We start from the raw sequence: 24910 nt of genomic DNA, 5'->3' as shown, positions 1-24910 counted from the left end.
CCTTTAGTTTACCTAGTCACGCCGTATGGTCCACTTTTAGCTTGAGTAGTAGTAGAACCAGCGCCGCTTCTTCCCATCAATGCACTTGCATTATTAGCAGTAGCGCCACCTCTATTGTTATTTCCATATCTAGCGGCAACAGGTACAAATCCAGGAGCAACTTTTCTCTTTTGTTGTGGCGCACCTCTAGCAAAATTGAAATCAGGATTGTTGCTCAAGACGCTATCGGATATAGTTGGTCTGGAATAGCCCAGCTGTTGTGGTTGGGGCTGTGGTGGAGCGTAGTTCATCGGTCTGTAAGGCTGTTGCTGTTGTTGTGGCGGCGGTGGTTGTGCGTATTGGTTGGGGATAGGTTGATACAGTGGGTGCAAGTGACCCTGTGGAGGTGCTGATTGGAGACCCATTTGCTGACTTAGTGGTTGATATTGCTGCAGGTTAGCATATTGATTACTTTGGTACTGCTGTTGTGGGTGTTGTTGACGTTGCTGTGGAACAGGGCCATATTGATTGTTATACTGAGGGTTAGGTGGACGTTGAGAAACACTAGTGAAATCAGAATCATCGTCAGAGTCATTGGTGGTTACAATAACATTAGTTCTACCTGCATTTAAATCCTCTTCGTCGTCGAAATCATCATCCATCTCTGTAAAAGGTCTATGGCCATCCACTTGTGGATGGTGCTCAAATACACTTCTTGAAAAAGCAGCATTGCTGCTGCTATTATTGGCAGTTCCAGGCGTGGTTGGGTATGGCGCTCCTCCTGTAGGGGGCTTATACCCGCCACCAGCAACTAAAGAGCCACCGCTGGCGTTATTGATCTGGGTGAAATCATTAGCAGTTTGTGGATTCATTTGATACGTCGAGGATGAATTGCTAGTAAATGATCCAGTACCGGTGCCAGTTCTTTGTGCTGGTGCTCCCGGTTGTGCATTGGCACCAACATTTGAATTGGCTAACGAGGCAGCCGATGCAGCAGCAATAGCTGCATGTCCATTGTAGCGCGTATTTGACCCATTATTACCTTGATTTGCAGGAGTTCCAAAGGATGCAGTGTTGTTACTGTATGAAGGTTTATAATCGTAATCATTATCAATCGAACTGGCGCTATTTGGACTCTTGAAAGTTGATGTCTGAATATGGTTAAATTTATCATCAATCTTGTTATAGTTGTTGTAAGTTCCAAATCCATGTTTATCATCATCTTCTTCTTGTTCGGAATTGTCATCGTCATTTCTCAAAGTTGTCAAGGTAAGGATGAGCAAAATGAGGGAAATAAGATTAGCAGCAGCTGAACCAATCAATATCCATCCGGTCCAAGCCAAATTTGGATAAAATGCCAATATGGTTACAATGCAGCTAATAATCGTTAAAATAAGTGATATAATGTTAACACCAAGAGCGATGAGAACAATAGCCCTCTTTCCAAAATGAGAAGCAACAACCAAAACTAGCAAAATGAAATTAAATCCAAGAGCAATAGGAGTGATAATAAAAATTTTAGCCAAAGTATCCCTTGTTGATGAACTCATTGTCCAATTAGACGAACTGTCGTCGACTGAACTAAGGGTTATTGGGTAAGTAGCTGACGAACAATCTTTGTTGCTATCAGTACAGTATCCGAAAACACCATAAGTATAACTAGCTGTTTTTCCTAGGTTAAAAGTGGTAACCACTGGTGAACTTATAGTAGCCAATAGTAAAAACACGAGTGATACCAAGATCAATATTAGTGACCCAGTATTGAAACTTAATCTGAAACCCATCTTTCACGAACGTTGTATGTCACACTGTATATGAAGGAGAAAAGGGTGCTGTGTCGATGAAGTAGGTGGAGATGTACCTGTTGATGTATATCTGTATGTGTCGCTGTGTTTATATGGGGCTGTGGCTGTACAACAGAAAAAAAATGGACCCAGTAACGAAAGGGAGGTAGTGGTGATAAGGAGGCTGTACAAATTTGTTTCAAAAAAACGTGTCCTAAGCGAAGCAGCAGTAGTATTAGCTAATGAAACAACAGCAGTGTATACGTATGTTTGATCTCACAAATAGGTAAGAAAGAAGGCTATAACAGTAAGAAGAAAAAGTATTCAAGAGATTTGTAGATAAATTTGAAATTAAAAAAATTCAATTGTAGAAGTGTATGTCTGTGTGTCTTGTGTGTTGATCTAAAGATAAAAAATTTGTCGCGTTGTGTAGTGTGGCATAAGGCTGAGACAATAAAACAAAACAAAACAAAAACAACACACAAATTTGACTTTGTATGAACTAAATGCATGAGATGGTAAATTAAGAGAAAGAACATACAGGATAAAGGCAAAGAAAGCCTAACACATAAATACAATGAAATAGTAGTGCCAACATGCTTGAAATATCTAATAGCATCAAGGTTTATTCCCCCCCCCCCTCCCCTTTACCCCATTTTTTCATCATTTGAAACATTGAAATATCAGTATATAAATAACTTTATCCCTTCCAATAAGTAACTGGAAGAAGTCTTTTGTGTGTAGTACTACATGCAGGAAACGTCCTATTATGGTTTTACTTTTTTTTTACAGATAGAAAAGCTCACCTCGTACTGGAACAGCCTCCCTTCGACAGTTATACTCCAGGGTATTTAGGGTGTTCAGATCTTGAGCTCTTCTTAGTAAGCCCGATATCTCACACCGATTGCTCAAACAGGAGAATGAGTGGGATTTTCAAGTGTCGAGGACGTACACACGTTGTCGTTTCTTCTCCTTTATTTGCCTAATTCTCTTTCTAATTGATTGCTAATTTCATGTATAAATATCCAGTCAAAATTTATCACATCTTAAGCAATTTTATTATCCTAAATGGCTAATGTTATCTCCTAAAGGATCAATTTCGAAAGTCGCCTTAGTTTTATTGTTCCTCGAAATCCAAACCTAGTTTCTATATTTAATCGTCAATTTGTCTTTGTGTATTTACTACAAGGCTTTTGTAGACACACCTGCATACAGTTACATATGTTTGATACGGCGCGAAATAAGTGGTAACTTTTATTTTTAACCCAAGTGGTAAATCCCACACTACCTTTTCCAATTTGCCCCCTTTTTTTTCTCATACAATTTATTGAGAAATATACACGACTTTGTCTTACTCCCTTTTTCCGTATCCTTTTGCAATGCATTTTTGCAACCAAAAATTCATAAAGTCATATTCCTATACGCCAAATGGACACTCGTATATTTTACCTAGCTATTTAGTGCCCTCATACCATATATCAGGCACTTCCAAGATGTATCGCTCCATTGCTTCTCTAAATCTAATTCGGTATTGTTTTGGTGTAACAACAGTCGGATCTTTACCCTTTTTATTACCCCCAATCAAGTTGTTTCCCTTGACCCAATTTTCCACCTTCTTATCCCAAGTAAAAGCTCTTAACCAATCAATGATACCTATATACAACTTCTTCAGCTCATCATCAATTCCAATCACTAAACTATAATCCATAACATCCATAGCCGATAAGAAACTAGTGTCATTAAACAAACATCCTCGTAACAACTTCTTCAGTTGCTCTTTAACAAATACTGGTGATTCATAAATATACTCAATCATATTTTCATCCAACAACACTTCATTTTCTTTACCCGTTTGTTGAACATGACGGTTTCTCATTGATCCTTTTAAATCAAATATTCTCGTTGTTTTGTGATTGTAGAATAAGTTCTCCATAATTAGGAAATCCATTTTGAACAACTTACCATTGGAACTGTTTTTGATTTCAACTTGATAAAACCCAAATATTTTGGCAATGGCTGTGGTTAGAGTGTTAAACATTGATTGACTAATGTATTTGAAGTAAAACGGCGCAATGGCAACAAATGATTCCAATTCAGTCTTGCTCAACTCTTTAACAATATATCGATTATCCAACGTCTTTAGGAAACTCGATCCACTTTTACCTCCACTTGAATGCCATTTAACACATCGGCTCAAAGACTGTATGAAACAGTAATTATCAACACCACATCCTCGACGTAATGCCTCAAATTGTTCACTGTAAAAGATTTTACACGATAAATTGGTGCTGCCATCACTAAATTGATACTTTAAATGATTGGATCTAGTCTTGCTTAATATTGTTTCCAATTGGCTGATTTTACCATCGCCATCGCGCGATGTCTTTTGCTTGAATTTACGTTCAATTTTAGCAAACTGGGCATTCTTCTTTTTGTTATCGGTGTTTAATCCAAAGCTGAAATCAGTCTTGTACCCAGATTCATTTTTATTGTCATAATCAGTTTCAGTTTCGTCATTGCCACTTTCTGGTTCTTGTGTCTGCTGTTGCGGCGTCTGCTGTTGATGTTCTTGTTGTTGTTGTTGCTGCTGCTGTTGTTGTTGCTGCTGTTGTTGTTGTTGACTTTCTTGTTGCTGTTGCTGTTTATACTTGGCTTGACGTTCATCCACAAACGAACTCAACTTGTTCTGTGCATCTTGATGTTGAGACACCAATACATCTCCGCTATCACCACGAGTCTCCTCTTTCTTGCCCAGTTTCACCTTGTCACCAGCGTTGCCATCACCATCACCATCAATCTTTTCAAAAGAATGTTTAAGCTTTTGCTTGTAATCACTTGAGCTTAAACAAAAGGCAACTAATGAACTTGGCTCATCTTCTCTCACAATCACATCACTATCAGCAAAAGTATGCTCATGATTATCCAATGGGTATGCCAATGGATCCCATAAAGTAGCTGAACGATCAGCCCAAAAATTGGTCAATGACTTCAACAAAGATTGCTTTTCAGGTATATCAATCTGCTTAGGAACTTGCTCTGGTTGCTGGCCGATTGGAGCAGAAGTATCCTTGATTTCCACTGTTTTTGTCTCAACATTGTTGTTATTGCTGGCACTCCTTTTCTCCTCATTTTCTGAACTTCCCACCACATCCTCAATTTTGTTGTAAATTTCAACAATTGGCTTACTGTCCAATATAGGATGAGCCTTGATCTTGCTTCTCTTTTTCAATTCAAATTCTCGTTGTTTCGAAAACTCCAATGAGATTTGATCATAATACATCTTGTCAAAAAAATTGGCTAAATGAATGACCTTATTTTGCGACGGGATCACATTGTTTACGGATTTCAAAGAACTGTCTGAGCCTCGATGACTTAATGGCATGGCTTGTTGGAGTGCTTTTTCAGCGGCAGTTTCTTCCCATTTACTGATTCTCTCTGATATGTTTGTCTTTGGCTCATACAATGAAGGCTTGGGAAACATTTTCGATTCAATTAATGTGTCTGGCTCTAGGTGTTCATTTGAAACGGCCCTTGGCTTACGAGGAGTAAATACAGGCAATTTATCAGTCGAATTTAGTGGCCCGATTGGAGGACGCATATCTTCATCGTGAGACTCATCATTTGTATTGGGCTTAGCCTTGGCGGCAGCGGTTACATCTGCATTATCATCCCGTGCTTCTGATAGTTTCTCAATTTTGCGTGCAGCCCCCTCTACTGGTCCCTGCTCAGTATCTAAAACTCTATTCTGATTGGCGTTATCTCCCCTTTCAGGACCTCCCAAAGTGTCAGCCAATTGTACATTGTCGTCCTCATTATTGACATTACCGCTACCCTTTTCATTTACCGGCGAGCCAGCGGCATCATTTGAGTCATTCTTGTCATTATCATTCACGTTGTACTTGTCCATGAGAAACTTACGCAAATGAAACTGGGTGATTTTATTAACTTCACTTTCATTGGGCAAGTATTTCTTCTCAAAGTCCTGGAATTCAATATCCCACAATATACCCAACACTTGCAAATCTTTAAATATTGAATTTAGTTCGAGATAACTGGTGACACTGATTTCATCGTACTTCTTTTGCAACTTGTTATATATGGCATTTGCATCTTCAGCTAACTTATCCTTCATCTCTGCGATTTTTTTGGTTCCATCTTCAGCCTTGACAAATGTATCCAATTTGACCCTACGCAAGCGTTTCAATACTGACTCAAAAAAAGCCTCCGCCTTGGACTTGATGGATTTAAAAGAGTCCACTTTTAGCGTTATATTGATGTCCGAAATAAACTCAAGTTGCTTCTTTGGAACGACAATCTCGTAATTGTCAATCCTTGAATATTCTAACTTGATCACTAAATCGTTAAACCCAAAACATTTGACATAGTTTTGGAAATAATCGTGCTCGCATCCACCATAGACATTTCGACCATAAAAGTTTAATTCAAAAAATTTGCCAATTGATAAGTAGTAAGTATCGTCACTCATTGCCATTATTGGGGTCACGTAATTACATTCCTTGCAATAACTCCACATCACTCTTTGGTTTTTACCTTGTGATTCATGGTTACCGCCGTTAAACCTAATGTCGTACTTTTCAGTGATTAAATCAATCTTGGCATTGCCATGGGCATATGTCTTGTAATGGTCAAGCGACAATTCTCCACATTCATTACACGTTTTGAAACTATCGGAAAAGATTTGATCAAGAAACAATCCCAAACATTTATCATTTTCTGTATAATAGTCAACCACCACAATGACTGGTCCTGCGCAAGGGGTTGCGTGTTTGATGGAAACAGTTGAATGCAAAATATGAATATTGCGATGGAAAATTGGATACAATTGATATGACGGATACTTTAAACAATTTGACCAAGTACGAGCTCGAGACTGATACTCGTCGAGTAAAAGTTTTAATTGAGTCTCACTTGCACATTTTAAGACCCTGATAAAGTCCTTGCCTTCACCTGGTAATGTCTCAACACTGAGTTTGATTCCTAACTCATCCTTCCATCTCAGATCAATTTGCTCTAAACTCGTAACCGATTGAATCATTTCATTAAGTTTATAACTTTGAAAGTATTTATAGTAGGAATCCACAGCTTTGGCCAACGTTGTCGGTAAATTGTACTGCACCGACGGCGTTAGGCTCAATTTCCGTGTCTCAAAAGACTCAATGTATGAAATCACCTCCTGTTTATCCAACACTAGCTCCACGTGAGACCACATGTGTTCTGTCGTTAGAGACATAATTTTGTTATCAATGCCTTCCAATGACTGTTCCAGGGAAACCTTTGTGCAAGTCAAAAGCAAATTTCTCAAGAGACTCTTTTCATACCGCGCACTAAGATAACCATGAATAAGAACCTCAGCGGTATACTTGACATTATCTAACAATCCTTCATTCCCTCCTCTCAATAAAATAGTGAATCCCAACAGCGTGTCAACTCCAGTAAAGAAGACAAAGCTTTTGATAATGTTCTCGTACTTGAACCGCTTAACCTCGAACTTTTCACATACACCCAAATTACCCTTTTTGAAAAATAAATCATTCACAGACTGGAAAATATCTGCATTTGTATATCGCGAAATCCTTTCAATCACTTGTGGCTTGACATTGGATATGACGGTAATACCTGCTTCTTCAAGAAGTTTGATTGCTAAACCACATACTGTATCTCCAACAACAATAACATCGGGCGACAAAGAAATAAGCTTAGATACCAAATTCGTGATATAAACCGATTGTTGGGCATGGATAATACGCAAGCTAATAAATTGCTCACGATCTTTCAAATATTCGACTGGAAACATAAGTAGCGCGATCAATGGTTTATCTATTTCAGACCGCATTTTCTTACTATCAACATCTTTCGTGATAAATAGTCCATCGATAATTTCTGTTTGCTCTATTTTCCCACCTAAAACCTTCTTGAGTTTGACATACTGTCTTATGTCCAAAGTGTCGGATAATTTGAGCTTGTTTACCTCTGTCAATACGTTTGGAAGCACAGACATCCATCTCTCGAAATTGTCTTTTATGCCACAGTCTATTAGTGATTGTCGCAAAACATCAGTCAAGGTGTCGTCATACAACGTATCAAGTCTCAAGTATTCTTCGCTGTAATTATTCGACTCGGTATCTCCAGCACTACCTCTGGCGCCGTTATGGTTATTGTATGTGAAATAATCCGAGTTCTCATAATCATGATCCAACGCTGTGCTGCTAGAAACTTGGTGACCAATTGGAGACAATTCTGTTTCTGTTTGATCATAACCATCACTTTGCGTTTCTAAATATGACTCATTAGCGGGAGTGTTCGATATAGCTGTAGTCAAATTAGAACGAGTGGATCCGTCTGGCAAAGGAGATGTAGGAGAAGAAATTGGAGTAAGCTGAACAGCTGTGCTTGATCGGTTGACAGTGGATCCCAAACTGGGCAAGCGAATGTTATTTTGCGTCAATATCAGAACGTTACGCCCACCCCTGGTTTGTCTTCTTGACCGCATACGCTGAATTGAAGCGTTTGCCCTAGCACGCGATCTCAAATTTTCCGGTCGTGTGGCATCAGTAATGCCAATGTTATTTTTCTTGATGATATCTGAATATGGGAAGTTGTTATGGACTTCAGAGAAGAACGTTTTAATACCAGGAAATTCCCCCAATGTTGGTACAGCGGTAGCGCCAGCAGCAGCAGAAGCAGCAGCGCCTGGCCCAAACATATGACCCGAATTTCGGCCCAAGGGAGTTGATCCATAAACGTGGTGATCATTGAGTGCCGAATATATCGACATGGCGCGTTCGTCTTCTTCCCCTTCGCTGTCGTCATTTCTGAACCCTCTAAGGGGATGCATCTCATCATCACTCTCACTGCTGCTGCTACCTTCGACATCTGCATCATCGTCATCTGTACGTTCAAAAAACCCATGACCCTTATCACGCCTAAATGAATGAGCTATCTTTAGTTTCAATGACGGTTTTTTCGACACGAGGTTGTTGTAGACAGGGCTTTGACAATCGAGGTTACGACTGGTATCTGCATCCAGTCCGAGAAATCCTCCAGAGTTCTTTAACCAAGCCTTGTTACTATTCAACACGTCATATGGGGTTTGACCAAAATTAGGTGTCTGATGATTATGAAAAATTGCTAGTTGATGATGCCCAGGTAGGTTAAAATGCAACGAATTTGGAGCACTACTCTGATCGACAATTTCAAGCTTGCTACTGGAGCCGTACTTGTTTATTGGTCCTCGAGCCACCAGAGCATTGCTCAAGGAGTTTCTCATCAATGGAATCTCAATGGATTCGCCGGTACGCGTTGTTGGGATGGCCATGCGAGGTGCTTGTTTTGGATTGGTTTTTATGGACTCGTCAGGATATATATGTTGACTATGCTTGCGGGACGGTGACTGAGAATTAACGGAAGCACTATCTCTAACCTTCGGATCAGTTATGACTGAGCCTTGACTAGTGTCATTATTGCTGAAGCTATCACGATATGATGTTGTCGAAAGTGAGCGAACTCGAGAAAGGGGGTGATTCGGTACTAGCAAATCTTCATTTCGAGACTTGGGATGATTAAGCTCTTCGGCGGTTTTATCAGCTTCCTCCTCTGTTTCAGATTCAGAAGAATCATCACTAAGGTAGATTATGACATCACTGTAGCATGGCTTACAAACTCTCAACTTATCATGGTAAGGTCGTTTTATATCAGCGACATTGTTTCGTTGATCTCTATGCTGTGTGTATGAGATAAATAAAGTACAGTCCGAACAGAATATTTGCCCACAAAATCGACAATGATGTTTTCTTCTGAATGCTGTAAATGGCTTAAAACAATTCAAACAATCGGCAACAAATGCATCATCCATCCAGTATTTCTTAGGTATACCACCATTCTTCAAAGGATTCTGTGAGATTTTAGTGGGTTTTTTCTTTTTTTGTTTCCCCACTATCGAGGATGCAGACGATGTAACTGCTCCTAAATTTTGGTTTATAATAGTTTTGGCATTGTCGAGCATTATTGAAGGGAAGTTCTGTGATCTCTTTCTAGAAGCATGATGGTCTTTATTTTGTATCGCTTGAAATGACGATACCGTTGGTGAATCCCCAGAATATGTGGAGAGCGTCGTTTTTGTGGTGTTTTCAGCTTTGATTGGGGATGATTTTGCGATTGAATCACCATGCAATACCCCTATCTCGTACGGAACTGGCTTTCCATTGATTATGTTAGTATTCGCTCCGGGTAGGATAGCATTGGAACCGTACTCAATTCCATTTCCTTTTACTCTCAGATCAGCCAGTTCACTTTCCTGAATAGATTCAAGATCTGATGCAGAATCATCGGATACTTCAATATCATTCGGAAGGTTGTTGAAAAGAGTTGATATCTTCTTGCCCAAAGACTTTCCCTTTGCTTTCTTATCACTGGTTTTACGATCACCTTGAGGGATGGAACTTTGGAGATGTTGATCTGTGTCCAATGTTTCAACAGTAGCCAATGCATTGATACTAACGACAGAACTTGTTGCCCTGGGACTCAAGGATTGTGAATGAAGAAAAGGCATTGTTGAAAGTCGTAGGGACCTGTTGTCAGACGTTACTCGAGGTGCTGCCCTTTCCTCATCTATTAATTGACGCACTTTATAAAAACTTAAGGATGGGTTCAGCGATGTGGTTGGTTTAGGTTTCGATATTTGCTGCTGTACATCATTGGCAACTCCTGTGGTTCCATGTTGAGCTTCAATGAACTGGTTATGAGAATTGTGTTTTTTCGCCGCTTGTGACAACGTATGGTTTGATTGAGCTTCGACTAAGGTTGGTCGATCAGTAATCTGTTTCGGTGCCTCGTCGTTGACTGGAACAACAGGTTTCCGGCCTATGCGCAGTCTTGGTGATTGGCCCGCAAGGTTTGAGGATTCAGATCCTTTTCTTTCCGACCTCGCACTAAACGTATCAGACTCTGCGTTAATGGGAATATCTTTAGATTCTCTCTCCGTAGGGGAAACATCAACTTTAGAAGTAAAGCTTGTGCCAGCTTCATTGACATTATGTGCGACCAATGGCGCTCCAAGTAGATCCTTCAGCTGTTGTGTTGTGGTAGTGGATTGCGATTTTGTATCTTGAGTACCACCCTCGAGATATTGTTTTGGTGATTCAAGGTTCACTGCATAGTTCTGAACTAAATTGGTGGCATTGTTAGTTACCTTTCTTAACGTCTTTGTAATTATCCCTGAAAGTGATTTATTGTTTTGCAGTTCCGGTTCTGCTAAAGTTGGAAATGACACGAAATCCTCCTTTCTTGGAGTAGATGCGCTTGGTTCTTCATCGTCGCTATTGTTTGGATTGTAGTACATCCTGGGGGATGATTCCTGAGGCGTCATTTGACTTGACACGTCAAATTTATCTCCCTGTATATCCTTTTGGACCATCAATAATGTATGCGAATGGAATGCAATGCTGTATGAATTAAACTATGAACCCCCCAGTGAAATGGTTACCTTGGTATGGTGTATCAAATTTCCATCAATGGCTTATATATGCTGCAAATTCTTTGTGGTTTGTCAGTATTGTCTTGCAACGCACTTAAGCCAAGCCAAAGGGAAACAAAACAAACAAAACAAATAAAACAAAGTGGTGAAGAATTTAATAAGAAAAAGAGTTGTATACGAATTACAAAGCTTTAAATTGCTGTCAAGTATAGAGCCGAAAGAACTATCCTATAAAACGCTATAAGCATCAATGTCCATACAAATATGAACCAGTGACTGATTACAATAAGAGTAATATACCAAAGTCTATCCTGCAAAAGCTAAATCGTCCCATATGATGCTTGTAGTGTAACCCTGCGAAACTTCCTTTTTGTTTTTTATTTTGTTTTTTTTTTTTCTCTTTTTCTTTTTCTCTTTTTCTCTTTTCTTTTTTTTTTTTTTCACAAGTCGACAGATTTCCTAAAACAACGAGTGAGCGATACACCCTTACCACTGGACGCTACTCAAATTGAAATCATTCTCCCTTTAACAACACATTTAGCATTTAATTACAGTACCAATTGATACAACTAACTGCTACCGGTGTCCATCTATCACTTACAGAATCCCAGACTAAATCTAATCTCAACAGAAAAATTTAGCTTGATTATTAAATGTCGAGTTCTGGTTTGCAAAGACGTAGAGGAGGTAATAAACAAGCCGCCTCGAAATCAAGAGGATCAAACTCATTTGACGGGGATAGAAGTGCCGTGCAGAGTGACTCCGATGTCAAAGTGGGCTATGACGATCGTGATATAAAGGATCCAAAGGAGGTGAAAATCCCGTTATTGACGTTAATGGAAGAAGTCCTTTTGATGGGGTTGAAGGATAAAGAAGGATACTTGTCCTTTTGGAACGATAATATATCATATGCTTTAAGGGGATGCATATTGTTGGAATTGGCTTTTAGAAATAGAATAACTTTGGTCAATGACCCAGCCAGGCGTAGATTCGAGCTAAGTGACAGACTCGTGGAAGTCATTGACGATGAGCCAACCGGTGAAGTTTTGTTGGATGAGGCCCTCAAGATAATGAAAAGTGACGAGTCGAACTTGTCAGTAACAAACTGGATTGATTTGTTGAGTGGAGAAACATGGAACTTGATGAAAATAAACTATCAATTGAAGCAGGTGAGAGAAAGGTTAGCAAAAGGTTTAGTCGATAAGGGTATCTTGAGGACTGAGAGAAAGAACTTTTTCTTGTTTGATATGGCAACACATCCAGTGGCCGACAAATTATCAAAGGAATATATCAAAAACAGAATATTGGCATTGCTCATACTGAGGAACGTTGATCTCGACACAGTTGCCAATGACCAATTTCCTAAAGATACCTCACTCAGATATTTGAGGTCCATATCTTTGGTTTGTGGAGCGTATGCCGCCAATGTTTTGGAAAATGTTTTGTTATCGTTGAGTTATGACAAAAGAGACCAAGCCTTTGCAAGAGCAGATGAACTTTTGGCTGACTTTAGTGAGTTCCCTTTCAATTTGTCACATCAAAGCCCATTAGGACTAGGGCTAAACTTAGGACAAGAAGTCAGCGCTGAGATTTCAGAGTCTTCAGCCAGTGAATTACAATTAGAATTAGTGGCTGCGGTTTTAAGTGTTTTCGCAAGAATGGATTCAATCCTTTAAGAATTGCTGTTTATATAGATTATACTAGAGGCAATGCAAGTAAAATAATTCAAGATTTCATATTACTCAAGTATTTACTTTTTGGATACAGTAGACAGTTTTCTGTCCGATCCAACAGGGCCAACCCGCCGAGTTGGTCGACAAAATTTGCAATTAGAGATTCTGGAGTGGGTGTCAGAGCTGAGACCTTGTCGCCTGATGAGTCCCACCACATCCCTCCACCCAAGCCTTTCGACTTAGCAAAGCTACCTTTAATCCTCGCGCTTTTGTCGTTGTCATAGGTCACCAATTGCATGGTCTTGGGATCGTATGCGTACGCTGCCACTTTTTTCGCGTCATATCGTTGGTCTGGGAAGCAACTGCATTCGTTATAGTTGATTATGTCGCTCGAGTTGGTACGCTGTTTGCTGAATGTCTCTCCTATTTTACAACCTTGTGCACCCGTGAACACTCTTCCATACATGGGACATCCCAATACTAGCTTTGATGGAGCAACACCTTTCAGAAGATAAGTCTGAACCACATCCGACACATTCATATCATTATCGCCATTATTACCAAATAGATTGGAATGAAATGCAGTCGTCTGTGACCAGCCATGACCAGCGAAATCATAACACATCAAGTTCCAAAAACTCAAATATTGATCCATCTCTTGTATATGCAAGTGATTAATATTGTCATTTCCAGCTGGTGCAGCGACCGTCAAGGAATACCTTGGTGGTAGTCTCTCTCGCATCAAGCGTAACAAATCCACAAAACTTTGAGCTTGGCTAGAATTTTTTGGATACTCCCAATCAATATCGACTCCATCAAACCCGTATTCTTCGACAAACTCCACCGAGCTCAGTACAAAAGTCTGAAGCTTCTGCTTGTCACTAACAATAGCATCAAACAAGTGATCTGTTCCCCATCCACCAACGGACATAATCACCTTCAAGCTTCGGCAAAGTTTCTTCATCTGGTACAACTGTTGCAAGCTCCCATGGACAGTCTCGCCTGGTATTAAAGACTCCTCTGGCATTTCCAAATCGCACCACTTGTCGGAGAACTTAACATTACCACTTTCGGGATCTATAGTGATAAAAGCGTAAAATATGTGGGTGTAATATTGAGATGGTATATGACAGGGAAAGTGTTTTTTATCATACACAGCCCAATTCGTAAAGTACACACAAGTCTTGAACTTGTGGTCAATTGATAACGCCGTTTGCTGTGCATTATGATGGTGTAATCTCTCTTGAAACTTCTCAACTAACCGATGGCACATTGTTGGTGAGAGAGCTACTCGTATTAAGTGCGTTTTGCAGTCTCAATTCTTATCGACCGAGAAAATTTAAAAGAGGCTAAAAAAAAACCGCACTCAAGCTTTTTATATTTATTGCCACTAGTTACATAACAAACAATACTAAAAAATGGTCCTAGAGTTGCCTACTGATATTCCACCACATATTCCTGCTGGTGCCAAGATCTACAAAGATGATTGCATGTACACATTCGATACAGCAGAAAATAATGAATTGGGTTTAGACATTGACTTGAAAACGTACTGTGCCTACTCGAGGAATAAAGACTACAACTATACGGCTCAAAACTATGAAGCAACCGGTGACTACCTATACTTGAATATCAACAAGACTTTGAAACCAAAGGAGGAAATTGACAAGTTGTTGTATGACGATGAAGGGGAAAAAAATCCCAAAATTCGCAAATTGGAAATAAAGAATATCAGTGAAGATGATTATTACAACACCGAAGTCAGTTTGTATAATGTGAAAGAGGACAAATTTTATCCCAGATTCGAACTCAGTTCTGCCTTCAACAACCTTTTTGACGAAATTTTGAACGCAAACTCGTCTAATGACGATGAGGAGATAAAGCAGTGGGAGCAGGAAATTGTACCATGCCCACATTCGATAAATGTCGAACAATTTGGTATTGAAGAATCCCCCGACCTTACCAAATGTAGCCAGTGTGATTTGAAAGAGAATCTATGGATTTGTTTACATTGTGGTGCATTGGGATGTGGAAGGCAACAGTATGGATCAACCATGAAAGGTAATAGCCACGCTTTAGCACATTATGAGTTGAGTCAACATCCAGTCGCATTAAAACTAGGATCATTATCTGGAGACTCTGAGAGCTATGATGCGTACTGTTACCAATGTAATGATGAGGTAAAAGTGCCAAATTTAGCAGCAATTCTTAAAAAATACGGCATCGACTTAGACAAAACCAAAAAAACAGAAAAATCACTTGTGGAGCTAAACATTGACCAGAACTTGAATTGGGACTTTAAGTTGGATGGAGCTGATGGTGATAAGTTACCACCTGTTTATGGTAAGGGTTTGACAGGATTGAAGAATCTAGGCAATTCGTGCTACATGAACTCTGTCCTTCAATCCTTGTTTGATTTGGATCTGTACCAAGAATTTTTCAAACAATTGAAAGCTAAATCTGGCGTAAACCCTGCTGAGGATTTATCAAATCAATTGCTCAAGATTTACGATGGGTTGTACAGTGGTAGATATTCCATACCTAGTCCTCTCAAAGGGGAAGACTATCAGTTGGGCATCAAACCTTTTGTGTTTAAAAACCTTATAGGACAAAATCATTCCGAGTTCAAGACGCAGAGACAACAGGATGCATTTGAGTTTCTACTCTATCTTTTGGACAACCTTGATAATGAATTTGGTCTCAAACTAAATGAAGATTTGAAGTTTGTGTACACGGAAAAGGTTATTTGTGACAACTGTAAGCATGGCTCCTTGAAGAAAGAGTTGTTGGACAATATATCAGTTCCGTTGGAGGAAACTTTATTGAAGAGTGAAGGAGATCAAAAGATTTACAAAGAGGTGGATCTAATTGATAGTTTCAAAAAAGTGGCTGGTCCTGAACTGATCTTAGAATATAGTTGCGACAAATGCCACTTTACTCCCGGAGTTGCTTTGAAAACTAGTGGGTTCACCTCGTTTCCAAAGTATCTCGTTGTCAGCGTTCAAAGAATCAAATTGGAGAATTGGACACCTGTAAAAACAGACGTTCCTGTGAAGGTACCGTATGAGTTGGATCTTTCTCAATTTGGTGCACCATCTTTCAAGGACGGAGAGGTGGAGGAATTGACATCCAGTTCAGTCGATGACACTAACCTTTTTACACCAAACGCCGAATCATTGAATACACTCTTGGGTATGGGATTTCCAGAGCCTAGATCCATCAAAGCGTTATACAAGACGGGAAACAATAACGCCGAAGATGCCATGAACTGGCTTTTTGAACACATGGAGGATGCTGATATAGATGAACCGCTAGACCTTAAGAAGGGAGCTGCAAGTAACCAAAATGAACCTTCTGAAGATTCCATCAACAATCTTGCTGCAATGGGCTTTTCATACCAATTATCAAAGAAGGCCTTGTATTTGAATGGTAATGATCCAAATGCAGCTGTGGAATGGTTGTTTGCCAACCCAGATGACAATGGTGTAATTGAAGCAATTGATCAACTGCCAGTTGATGTAAAAAAAGAAAAGCAAGAATTATTTGAAAAGTTGCAAAACAAGGGGTCAGATTCAAAAGGTCGTTATAAATTGAAGTCAGTGATTTGCCACAAGGGTACGTCTTCACACACGGGCCACTATGTTGCATTTGTTAGGAAGCTTGTCGATGGTGAATGGAAGTGGGTATTGTTCAATGACGAGAAAGTAGTTCTTTGCCAAGAAGACAACTTGAAGGATGTTGAGAAGAATGCCTATATCTATATATTTGAACAAATTTGAATAAACCATCTTTCTTACAGGTAATATTATATGCTTTCAACTTTGTAGGTTTTCCTCAGTAGCAATAGTAGATATTTGACACAAAAGAAATGGAAGACTAATTCCTGCAATCACAATTGTTTCTTTAAACGATGAGTAATAAATATTTATTGACTCATTACACAAACCCGTAAAACTCTTTCAGTCAAAAATTTTTCAGTCATAACTTTTTCGGAGAATCCACAACCAGCTATACTTTTGCTACTAGATATCTCAATATCAAGCGTATCTTAAAGGATGTTTATCACAAACGAGCACGTTGGTGACAGATCGCGTATGGAAGACTGGAGAAGTATGTTGATATAAAGATGGGTTTGAAATGTTTGCGAAAATTCTAGTACTAACTTTTAAATCAAAGTTCGTGGTTACGACCCGTTAACTCCTCCTGATTTATTACAGCATGAATACCCATTAACACCTGAGTCTCTGAAAACCATTTTAGAAGGTAGGAATGCTGCGGTAGATATCTTGAATGGAAAGGATGACAGATTGATCATAGTGATTGGACCATGTTCTATTCATGATCCTAAGGCTGCGTTGGAATACGCTGACAGACTTCTTAAAGAAGCCGAAAAACACAAGGATGAACTTTTAATTGTTATGAGAGCATACTTAGAGAAACCAAGAACCACTGTCGGATGGAAGGGTTTGATCAATGACCCTGATATTAATGGTACTTTCCACATCAATAAGGGTTTGAGAATTGCTAGGAAGTTGTTCGTTGACTTGACTTCCAAGTTGCCAATTGCTGGTGAAATGTTGGATACCATCTCACCCCAATTTTTGTCCGATTTGTTCTCGGTAGGGGCAGTTGGTGCAAGAACCACTGAGTCTCAATTGCATAGGGAATTAGCTTCAGGTTTATCATTCCCAGTCGGATTCAAGAATGGTACTGATGGAACTCTAGGTGTCGCCATCGATGCCGTTCGTGCTGCTTCTCACCCACATCACTTTTTGTCTGTGACTAAGCCCGGTGTGGTTGCAATTGTAGGAACTGAAGGAAACAAAGACTGCTTTGTCATACTAAGAGGTGGTAAGCAAGGTACGAATTACGATGAAGATTCAGTAAAGGCAACCCAAGAAGAATTGAAAAAGGCTAAATTGGTAACTGATGAAAATAATGGTCCAAGAATAATGGTTGATTGTTCTCATGGAAATAGCAATAAAGATCATAGAAACCAGCCTAAAGTTGCAAGAGTTGTTGCAGACCAAATCGAAGCAGGAGACAGGTCAATCTGTGGTTTGATGATCGAAAGCAACATCAACGAAGGAAGACAAAATGTTCCACCAGAAGAAGAGGGAGGTAAAGATGCTTTGAAATATGGTGTTTCCATTACAGACGCTTGTATTGGCTGGGAATCAACTGTTCAGGTGTTGGATTTATTAGCAAATGCTGTCACCAAGAGAAGAAGTTTATAAGCGTACGGCGTATACATTGTAAGAGATGAGACTCGAAACCAATTTCTTGAGAATCGACACTACTTTTTTTTTTATATATACTGCGATAACCTATTTTTAGATCTCTATTGGAAAAGGATCGCCCATCTGTCACTCACCTTTCGTCCTTGCAATACTAGCTAGAAAGGAGCAAATTTTGATGAAGTCATTTATAAAACAACCTAAAAAGAATGATTCTACTACATTTGCAAATGAAGCCAAGCCAGGGCAAACCAGCTCTCATCCTTCGAACTTTGAAACTATGAACCGTCCCCCAGCGACTAGTCACAAGTTCACCCCCACTTCATCTCCTAAATTGCAACAGTATCCTCAATATACTCCACCTGTCAATGTCCTATCGGCATCGAGTACAAATTCGCCGAAAAAATTGCTAACACCAATTAAGAATCTATTTACATCTACAAAATCAGCTGGGCCAACACCAAACTCCAACGACAATCTACAAAGTCTAATATTAAACGGTGCTTCCCCCAAGGAATCGAAAAGCTCACGATTCAGAAAGCATATACGTAGCCGAAGTCATGTTTCCGTTCCCACTATAAACGACTTTAAGAAACCGCCTGAAAAGTCTAACGGCAACAATAAACTCAAGCTGACCGTGTCGTCTCCCTCCCTTCAAAAGCTCAAAACAACAAACTTAGAGGAAATATCGGGGAATAGATACAATCGTTTTGGTGAAAGTCTGCCTCTTGAGTTTGTCGATGTGCCTCCTACATCTGCAAACATGTCCAGTCTTGGTCCACCTATCCTGTTGAGTAGAGGCTCAAGTAAAAATGTCAGCATCGCATCTTTAGCAGAGAGTGAAAAGTTTCATACCAGAGAAGTGTTTTTTGATGCAACATCTATGTCATATATCAATGACAAGGATGATCTCAAGACGAACCACACGAGTTATTCCAGTGAGAAGTCGGATGAAGAATACGATGACGAAGATGATGACGAAGATGAAGAAGAGGATGACGATGATGATGACAATTCCTCTCAATTTTCATTTGTACAAGATATGAAAGGTGGCAGAAATACTTCTGTCAAGTACTACAAGACAAACGTTGCAAAGCCAAAATTGGAGCAATCTTTGGTCCTGAATCCTTTTGACGAGCAAGATTTGGGACATGATGATGTAGATATGTCAGACTATGATTTTGAAAATAATGGATTGGGAGACGAAGATGACGACTTTGATGATTACAACGAATTTGATGGTGAAAATGCGGCATACAATGAAATGTTTCAAAATGATGATCTGGGATCTCGTACCGTGTCACATGAATTTGATGATGATGATTATAGGGAACGAGATGGCATATACCATGCCACTGACTTGCAAAATTCCGTTTCTGCTGCAGAACCAACATTCGGAAATCTATCACGGAGCTTCTCGCCAGAAACAAAGTTCAGAGAATTTATTTCAGAGCAGGATTTTCCGGTACATACAATGTTCAATTCTTCCCATCACTTGTCAATCCAGGGTCCTACAAAGGATGAATGTAGTGAGTTACCTTCAAGTCCTGGAAGAGCTAACATCGAGGAGGATATATTGGAAAACTATTTGGATCCAAGCATTCTGAATTCCATTCACTCAAGCAATAACCACTTTGGGGAACTTGAATCGCCAGTAATGCATCACGAAGAAGAGTTTGAGCTTTTTGATGTTAGTAGTCCAGTGATAAATGGTCTCACCATTGGTCATAATTTGGGACATCGTTCAAATAGAATGGGCCAAAATTCAAACAGGTCATTAATCCACCGTAATCCTATCAACATGCCGATGGGTCACTTTGGATGTAATAATCTGAGTGATAAGGGTGTTTCTGAGGGGGGCCGCTATATCGTTTCTTTCCATGGCTCGTTTGATGACAGTTTGAATAATAGCATTAAAAGCAAACTTGATGATTTTGAAAATTGGTCCAGCTCAAGGCAGAATAGTAAGCTTAGTGACAATGATGTGAGACACTCTTCAAAGGCAAAGCCGCTCGGAGCTACTGTTAAGCAATCTAGTTTTGATAGTAACACAACTACGAGACTACTGAAGCAAGAGAATGGAGGTGGTGTTGAAGCTAACAAGATCTCACTGACGCAGAACAATACTGATACAAGGGGTAATGACCTCACGAGTAAACAAAATAGAAGTTCAGTTGTTGAAATGATGGGTTTATTGTCAACCTTGCAACGAAATGATCCGGAAAAAGGGGCTGTCGATGAGGCGTATAAACTGACAGGTCAACAAAATAGGAACTCAGTAGCCGAAATGATGGGTTTATTGTCCAGTTTAGAAGACTCCCAGAACGTGGATGCAAGCGATGAAGGCGCAACTGAATCCAACAGCAAAGAAGTGAGAAGCTCGGTAGCTGGTATGATGAACTTTTTGGCTTCAGTTGGAGAGATTGAAAAATTAGCAAGTGATTCCGAGAAATCTGAAAATGGCAAACCACAAACTGCCTCTAAACCCATTGACCAAAATTTGAATTTACTGCAACTGGAGCTTGAATTACTTGACCTGCACATTAAAAGAAAGCCATCATTCAAGCGATACTCGTGGTTTAGTAGTCAAGAAAGTTTGACTTTAAAAGGTGTGGATCCAACGGACGATTCCATAAAACCCCCACCGTTGGACCAAGATATACTAGATGAAATCAACCAGATACCCGAGGATTATGACTACGATGAGCAAAGCAAGTTCAAAGGATCAACTTCAGAAAAGTCCTTTTCAGCGATGGGATTTGAGAGATCTAGTTCGTTTAACAGAAAACCCAAGAAAGTCGTCATGATGAACCAAGTCAAACCCAACAAAGTAGAAACATTGAGCAAGACAGTTACATTTTATGACAGGAACAAAGCCGGACCTTCACTACCTTTAGATGTGAAGAGGGTCAAAAGTTCGAACTTGAGTAGAGGATCCTCATTTAGATCTATCACTTCGATTCCATCAGTCACTGAGGTCAATGAGGACGAAGAAGAGTCAAATGGGAATGCTTCTGTGATTCCAGTACCCGTTAAATTAGAAAGACCAAACAATTAATATCAAACTGGAGCGGTACGCAACTAATGTTTTAATGTTTCTCTTTTATTAATGCATTTATATAATTAATTCTAAAATTTTCTCTCGTTCATAAACGTCTGAAAATTGTAATTTCCATTCATGGCGTAGTCAAAGTACTTATCATCCAAATAAGAAGTACTAGCTCTATTCATTGACATCCGAGATGGTGCTGCCAGGGAAACTTTTCTGTCATTACTTTTACTAGATGGTGACGTGTTGGACGAGGTTGTTGTATTTGATCTCTTCAAATTTAGCTCATGTAAGATCCTACCGGCGGTTGTAAGTGAACGTAGGCCTTGCAAGTTTTCTGATTTTCGGGGACTCCTCAGTTTGACATTTATGTTTGAGTAGCTCGATTTAGCTTCAAAAGACGCTTCACTGCTGTTTGATGATTTGGGTCCAAATAACCAAGAATCGTTTCTGTATTTAGAGTAGATGCTCAGCAACTCATCGTCAGTTTCATCTCCTTCTTCATTTTTCGACTCATTTGTTTCATCTCGAGCATCTTCTTCGTCATCAAGAAGAATTACTTCAACGTTCTTTCCCCTGTGCTTCTCAGTAACCGACCGATAGGATATGGTAGAGTCACTTCGCTTAATAGTGACAACATTGTACGTGTCATCAGTCAAATCAATAACAACACTTTCGGTGTCAGATTCGTCCTTGCGACTCGAAATGTCAGATCGCGATGCCTTTTTTGGTGAACCGTGTCTAGGCTTTAAACCATGACGCTTATCAATAGCCTTGGGAGTAGTAAACTTGTTTCCAAAATCATTGTCGGTCGTGTTGTTGACTTTAAAGTCGATTGCATAGTTAACCGCTTTTGGTGGCTCGGCTACACGAATATTTAAATCCTCAGGAACGGCATCTTGTATTTTGCTACTGTGCCGTTTCTCAAAAGTATTCTTCTTTGTCACCCCAACAGCTGTACTTCCGTGTGAATTTGTTACTAGGTGAGACTTGCATGTCGAGTTGCAATCAATTGATTTTGATTTTTGATGCAGTTGATGGTGTGTCTCCTGAGGCCCATCATTCGAATTGAAGTCAATATTATACATTGATTTACCTCTCCTGTGTCTTACTGGTGAAGTCAGAATTTGTCTAGGTTGGGTAAAATTGCACTGTAAGTCCGGTGCTGTTTTGGAGATTGTGGGAGCAGCATACAACGCCGATGACTTCAAGGTGGCTTCGTTATCAGAGTCATCATCAGCTGAGTAAAGTTTAAACTGTTCTTGAAAATGGTTCAATGCATCCCTACTAGGAACCCTTATTTTTCTTGAATCTTGATCGTCACGTTCAAAATCGGAAACCGAAGTTTCAGTATGTCTTTCAGAAAACACGGCTTCATCATAGCTCGATGGTGTTTTTGAAGAAAACTGATCCATTACCTTTCCATTTGTCAAATCAGGAATTTCAATCTGACCGTTCGAGTAAAAACTGTACCTAGACTTGGCACTCTTTGCATCCTCGTCCAACTGCTTCAGCTTGAGAATCTTGTTGTTGGTTATATTGTTTGAGTTGTTTGGAAAGTTGAAAGCGATGCCAGATCCCTTGTGCTCGAAATCCGTGTCACAATCATTGTGAGCTTGTTTATTAACGGGACTTCTGATCGACGCCGATGTGGCGCCTGTGTTTTGTCTTGTTATGTTGAGCGGACTAATTTCCTCACCAAATCCTTCGCTGTCGGTAGCGCTCTCGTCTGTCCAAAGATTCTCGTCATCTGTTTGTTTGGAGCTTTTCCTTTCTTCCAGCAGGTGGTTCTCCAGTTCACTAACCTCTCGATTCAAAGAAATGTCAATTGATTGTTGGAGTGAATTCCAACTACTAGAAGAACCCGTGGACAACTGGCTAGTATCAGAAACCTGTCTTTCGGTAATGGCATTTGGCTTGTTCAAGGAAGTGATTAGTGCAACATTTGCAGAACCATCGGGTTTCTCGTTCCTAGTGGGTGCAGCAGTTCTAGCGTTAGGACCTGTCCTGTGACCTGAGTTCATCAATCCAAATGCACCAGCAGAACTGAATGAGCTAACACTTGACACTTGGGATGTCTCGCTGAAGCAACGACTATGAGCTAGCTTTGTGTTGTATTCCTGTGGCATTGGCACTTGAACATTGTTTGCTGCACTTGCAATCGAGCAAATTTCCTTTGGTGGAAGGGGAGTACGCCTTGGTTGCTTCTCTTCCATTTCTATAGCTTCTGGCTTGCCCTTGTGTCCTGTGTGGTATTTATTGTGAAGGATGGCAGAACTATCACTTCCGGTTGGAGCAAACTCCTCCAACTCAGTTGGCAAGCTCGGTAGTTTTTTGCTAACCTCATGCTGTAATCCTTGATTTGTACCTCTAGCTACGCTCGAATTTCGTGAGCCAAAGTTTGATACTTCCTCGATCATACTCAACTCATCGGGATCCTTATTTTGGAAGGCCAACTTCAGGTACTTGGTCTTATTTGTAGCGACTGATGGTGGTTGGGTCTTTTTAGCTAAACTTGTCTTTCCAGGTACTGGAAGAAGTACCGATTCCTCCAGCTCATCTTCGGATGACAGCGAAACTTCGATCTTCTCGTAGCCGTGAGATGTATAAATTAATGTTTGTCGTTTAGGCTTTCTAGGTGTAGAATTTGGGGATGGCGAAGGTGGAGTAAAACTCTGACTTTTTGGACTTTTTTGGGGTAAGCTTAATTTAGGAGGAAGTCTAAGTGTTAATGGAATAGGAATCACATACTTGTCTTTAGACGGATTAGATGATACAATGTGCATTCTCCGTGCTAATGGACTTTTGGATATTGACTTTAGCTGATCCGACGTCAAACTAGGTGAGGAAATGATGGACCTCAAGTCGTCTTCACCCATACTTGGAAAATATCCCTTTCCACAATGGCTGCCTTTATCTTTAACTGGGGAAGATGGGCTTGATCCAGCGCTATTGTTAATATCGATAGGTCTCGCACGTGTAGGGGTACTCAACAATGGTGATGATGCTGGGGACCCTCTGTGACTCATTCTTTTTGGAGACTCGGGCATTGACATCTTTAACTGACTCGGAGGACAAAGATGGGGCTTGAAAATGTAAGTTGGTTAGCTTCCGAAGGTTGTGATTTGCCCACTAAGACTTCTTCGTTCGTGGCTGATTCGATAAAGTGAAAAGCAAATTTAGTGAAAACTATGCAAAGAAAATCCTAAACTTTCAAATAAACTACTTTCAAATATTAAAATTTACTTGATGATTGTGATATAAATCAAATGGGTAGTATTATTATATAAATCATTAGCTGCAATCTATTTAGTCAGTGAAACTGTGTATTGCGCTACCCCTCGCTTCAGCAGAGAAGAACAAAAAACTTGACGATTTTGTTTTGAAAAGATCCAAATCAGGAAATTAGGAACAATAGATCTCAAGAGTACAAAACCGAAAATTCCATGAAAGCCAGCAAAGTTGTGTTACAACAATAGACGTCTCTGAGTGCCGCTCGCTATACAGTGCACTTTAGCAAACAATAAGGTGACTACGAGAGCACGAGCTATATTACTGGCTTTAGTTAAACGTGTTTGTTGAAGCTCCGTAAAAAATGAAGCCACAATAATGCCCCATGTGGCAATAGGCTTTAAAATGTAGGGCATCCCAACGCGATTAAACTTGTGGCGTCCCTGTAAAGGAGGTAGCGCAGT

General features: G+C 39.9%; 8 protein-coding genes across 8 annotated transcripts; 4 read left to right on the top strand and 4 right to left on the bottom strand. All coding sequences in view use genetic code 12, as the record gives it.

Annotated features, from left to right (window-relative positions):
• Positions 1-8: 8 nt before the first annotated feature.
• Positions 9-1763, bottom strand: SRD1 (Srd1p; the record flags this gene model as incomplete). Its single annotated transcript, XM_051817152.1, has 1 exon — positions 9-1763. The coding sequence occupies one exon, from the start codon at positions 1761-1763 to the stop codon at positions 9-11; it is 1755 nt and encodes a 584-aa protein (XP_051669601.1).
• Positions 1764-3216: 1453 nt separating this feature from the next.
• FAB1 (1-phosphatidylinositol-3-phosphate 5-kinase) lies at positions 3217-11196 on the bottom strand (the record flags this gene model as incomplete). The annotated part of the gene is made up of 1 exon (XM_051817151.1): positions 3217-11196. One exon carries the CDS (start codon positions 11194-11196, stop codon positions 3217-3219), a length of 7980 nt encoding a protein of 2659 aa, XP_051669600.1.
• Positions 11197-11909: 713 nt separating this feature from the next.
• Positions 11910-12932, top strand: CANMA_004833 (uncharacterized protein; the record flags this gene model as incomplete). Its single annotated transcript, XM_051817150.1, has 1 exon — positions 11910-12932. The coding sequence occupies one exon, from the start codon at positions 11910-11912 to the stop codon at positions 12930-12932; it is 1023 nt and encodes a 340-aa protein (XP_051669599.1).
• A 49-nt stretch (positions 12933-12981) lies between these two features.
• Positions 12982-14153, bottom strand: CHT4 (putative chitinase; the record flags this gene model as incomplete). The annotated part of the gene is made up of 2 exons (XM_051817148.1): positions 12982-14006; positions 14084-14153. The coding sequence occupies 2 exons, from the start codon at positions 14151-14153 to the stop codon at positions 12982-12984; spliced, it is 1095 nt and encodes a 364-aa protein (XP_051669598.1).
• Positions 14154-14347: 194 nt separating this feature from the next.
• On the top strand, positions 14348-16708 carry CANMA_004831 (ubiquitin-specific protease; the record flags this gene model as incomplete). The annotated part of the gene is made up of 1 exon (XM_051817147.1): positions 14348-16708. One exon carries the CDS (start codon positions 14348-14350, stop codon positions 16706-16708), a length of 2361 nt encoding a protein of 786 aa, XP_051669597.1.
• A 276-nt stretch (positions 16709-16984) lies between these two features.
• ARO3 (3-deoxy-7-phosphoheptulonate synthase) lies at positions 16985-18166 on the top strand (the record flags this gene model as incomplete). The annotated part of the gene is made up of 2 exons (XM_051817146.1): positions 16985-17039; positions 17106-18166. 2 exons carry the CDS (start codon positions 16985-16987, stop codon positions 18164-18166), a joined length of 1116 nt encoding a protein of 371 aa, XP_051669596.1.
• Positions 18167-18344: 178 nt separating this feature from the next.
• CANMA_004829 (uncharacterized protein) lies at positions 18345-21224 on the top strand (the record flags this gene model as incomplete). The annotated part of the gene is made up of 1 exon (XM_051817145.1): positions 18345-21224. The coding sequence occupies one exon, from the start codon at positions 18345-18347 to the stop codon at positions 21222-21224; it is 2880 nt and encodes a 959-aa protein (XP_051669595.1).
• A 71-nt stretch (positions 21225-21295) lies between these two features.
• CANMA_004828 (uncharacterized protein) lies at positions 21296-24271 on the bottom strand (the record flags this gene model as incomplete). The annotated part of the gene is made up of 1 exon (XM_051817144.1): positions 21296-24271. The coding sequence occupies one exon, from the start codon at positions 24269-24271 to the stop codon at positions 21296-21298; it is 2976 nt and encodes a 991-aa protein (XP_051669594.1).
• Positions 24272-24910: the final 639 nt, after the last annotated feature.

The sequence above is a fragment of the Candida margitis genome, assembly GCF_024628925.1.
Source record: "Candida margitis strain CBS 14175 chromosome Unknown scaffold1, whole genome shotgun sequence".
In the NCBI taxonomy this organism is placed as follows: domain Eukaryota; kingdom Fungi; phylum Ascomycota; class Pichiomycetes; order Serinales; family Debaryomycetaceae; genus Lodderomyces; species Lodderomyces margitis.
Note: the sequence above shows the minus strand (reverse complement) of the source record. Positions and strands in the feature narration are given on the sequence as shown.